General features: G+C 61.5%; 1 protein-coding gene across 1 annotated transcript in view; it reads right to left on the bottom strand.

Annotated features, from left to right (window-relative positions):
- Nucleotides 1-215: 215 nt before the first annotated feature.
- The window catches only part of LOC102758601 (G protein-coupled receptor kinase 5), a 104,113-nt gene continuing 101,617 nt past the window's right edge, over nt 216-2,711 (bottom strand). The window contains exon 13 of the mRNA XM_015572476.1: nt 216-1,053. Within this exon, the coding sequence (XP_015427962.1) occupies nt 889-1,053 (165 nt within the window). The 3' untranslated portion in view covers nt 216-888. The remainder of the gene's footprint in view (nt 1,054-2,711) is intronic.

Genomic DNA, 2,711 nt, shown 5'->3' with positions numbered 1-2,711 from the left:
CCCAGGAGCCACCGTCCCCAGCCAGCCTTGGGGCTTTGATGAGGGAAACAGGGGGCGTCTGCCTGAGCCCCCCACCCCCACCCGGGAACCTGGGCTGCCCTCTCTCGGATCTGCCAACGGGATCCCGGCCGGGGAACGGGAGCTCGGAGCGTCCAGGGCCCTGCTGCCCTCAGGCCTCGCACGTGCCGGTCACCCCACCCCGGAGCCCACTCCTCCGTCACACAGTCTTTGTTCCCCAGAGGCCCAGGGCTGGGACGGGGAAAGTTTCCAAAGTCCTTTCTGTTTGGGACACTGGGCCCCGCCATAGAGAGCGAATGCTGGTTCCCAGGCCCGAGGAACACGCAGCCACGGACACCTCCCAGGGGGCCTCCCCAACCCCCTCTCACATTACGGGGCACCAAAGGGCTCGGCACCAGGCTCTGCAGCCAGACGGGCCTTCTGGGTCCCAGCGCTGGTGCTTAGGAATTTGGAAAAGTCCCACGTCCCACGGGCCTGTCTCCCACCTGCAGGCCGGGCTATGGGAGCGCCTGCGCCTGGGCTGTAAGCGCGCGTGATATCATCATCTGGCGGTAATATCTTTATCTCACTCCCCCCAGCCACGCACTGGGCTGCTCTCTGCTGAGGCCCACAGAGACGACGCAGGCAGGCCTTCCCCTCCAGGAACTCAAAGCTGGGACTGAGCCTTCCTGGGGCTCTGGGGCCTGTAGGTCTGAGGACGAGGACTTCATGGAGGAGGTGACTCCAGGATGGATGCAGGGCCCCCAGCCCGGGTGACATGTCTGTCACCGGAGGGCAGAGGCCGCCGCCTGCCCACGGGTCTCCTCGGCCCCGGGATCGAGGTCCGGAACCGACATTCGGTGAGTGCCAGGCTGGGAACAGGGCACAGGCTCAGTCTGGGCTGGAGGAGCTACTCACATCTGGAATGAAGGGCGGGTCCAACATCCCGGCTTCCAAGCGCTTGAAGTTCATGTTCCTGAAGAAGGGGTGCCTCTTGACCTCCGCGGCCCCCTCCTCCTGACAGCCCAGCCTCTGCTTCGCGTCTTTGGTGAGCAGCTGTGACAACACAGAGCCCGTGAGGCCACGCCTGGAACCTTGTCACTCCAGCAGGGCAGGCCTGTGGTCATCTCCCTCACGGGGTGTCCCTGGGACTCCCCGGTGTCCCTCCTTCAGCCTGTGCCACCCAGGTGCCCGACAGACACCGCCCGGCCCTGCTCAGGCCTCGCTTCAGCACCTCCTGAGCCGCTGTGAGCTCTGTGGTCCCGAGATCACAGCGCCGGATGCCTGGAGCCCCCGGGGGAGCAAGACTCCTGTCTGTGTCTCCCCGGGACCACATGCCCAGCTCCCGTGAACTCGGGGCACCCACTGACGCTTGCTGAACTGGGGTGACCTTCTAAGGGCAAGGACTGGTTGGTCTGTAGGTCTCTGGTTCATTTACTCAACTCACAAGTGCAAACCCCTGGGGGCGGGTGAGGGAGAAAGAAGGGAAGGAGGACAGAGAGGGAGGAAGGGGGAGAGGGAGGGAGGGAGGGAGGGAGAGAGGGCACTGAGGGTTTGGCCTCAGCGAGATCATGTTTAGAGTTGGAGGCACCATGGATGTAACACATGGGGTCAGAGGAACACAAGTGAGCTGCTCACTTGGGGGTCAGGGAGCCTGAGGGGAGGGGAGGCACCAGTGCTGGGACTCAGCAGTGGCCTAAGGAAGGTGGGCTGAGGACTGGCCTAGAGACAGGATGGCGGGGGGGTGGGGGGCAGTGAGATGCATGTCTGAACCCCAGGAGCGGGGAAAGGTCTTGTGGCCGCCAAGACGGGGTGAGGGACAGAATCTGGGTCTGGGACCAGCTTCCTGGCTGTGTGTGAAGAGGCCTTCCTTCTCAGGCCGGCAGGTGGGCCTGGAGCTGCCCGGGGCTCTGTGGTCTCCTTATAGCCAGGCCCTACTGCAGTGATGGCGAACCTTTTGAGCTCGGCGTGTCAGCATTTTGAAAAACCCTAACTTAACTCTGGTGCCGTGTCACATATAGAAATTTTTTGATATTTGCAACCATAGTAAAACAAAGATTTATATTTCTGATATTTATTTTATATATTTAAATGCCATTTAACAAAGAAAAATCAACCAAAACAATGAGTTGGCGTGTCACCTTTGACACGCGTGTCATAGGTTCGCCATCACTGCCCTACTGTGTCCTGAGTTGGAGCCTGGAGGGGACAGGACCGGCCTGGCTGCCAGGCCATAGAGACGCCGTTAAAGGCACAGAAGAAGCACAGGGTCATCTGTCAGAAGACGGAGCAAGGCCTCTGGTCATCCTTCCAGTTACAGAAGATGAGGGACATGGGTTTGACACCAGGATCCCCAGGCGTGGCTGCTGCCTTTCTCTCGGTGCACACCAGGGGGCAGCAGAGAAACAGCAGCGCCCAGTGCTGGTGCCCCAAAGCCATGTGCCAAAGCCCATGATGCCGGCAGGGAGGGGCCCTCTGTGCCTCTGCCCTCTGCCCTCTCAGCACATCCCATGTCCCTGTTGGAGGGGGTCTCTCCAGACCTGCTTCTCTGAACCCCGACCCCGACCTGGGACACGTGGTGCTGGCTCCTCTCTCCCTCACCCAGTGTGGTGCTGCCGCATACGGACCTCGCCTGACAGAACCGAGTCTTGTTAGCACGCCCACCAGGTTTTCCAGCATCCCTGGGAGCCCACGTGCCCGCTGACCGCCTTGTG

This window comes from Myotis davidii, unplaced genomic scaffold, assembly GCF_000327345.1.
Source record: "Myotis davidii unplaced genomic scaffold, ASM32734v1 scaffold72, whole genome shotgun sequence".
Taxonomy (NCBI): Eukaryota; Metazoa; Chordata; class Mammalia; order Chiroptera; family Vespertilionidae; genus Myotis; species Myotis davidii.
The sequence above is the reverse complement of the archived record's forward strand: the minus strand, read 5'-3'. Positions and strand labels throughout refer to the sequence as shown.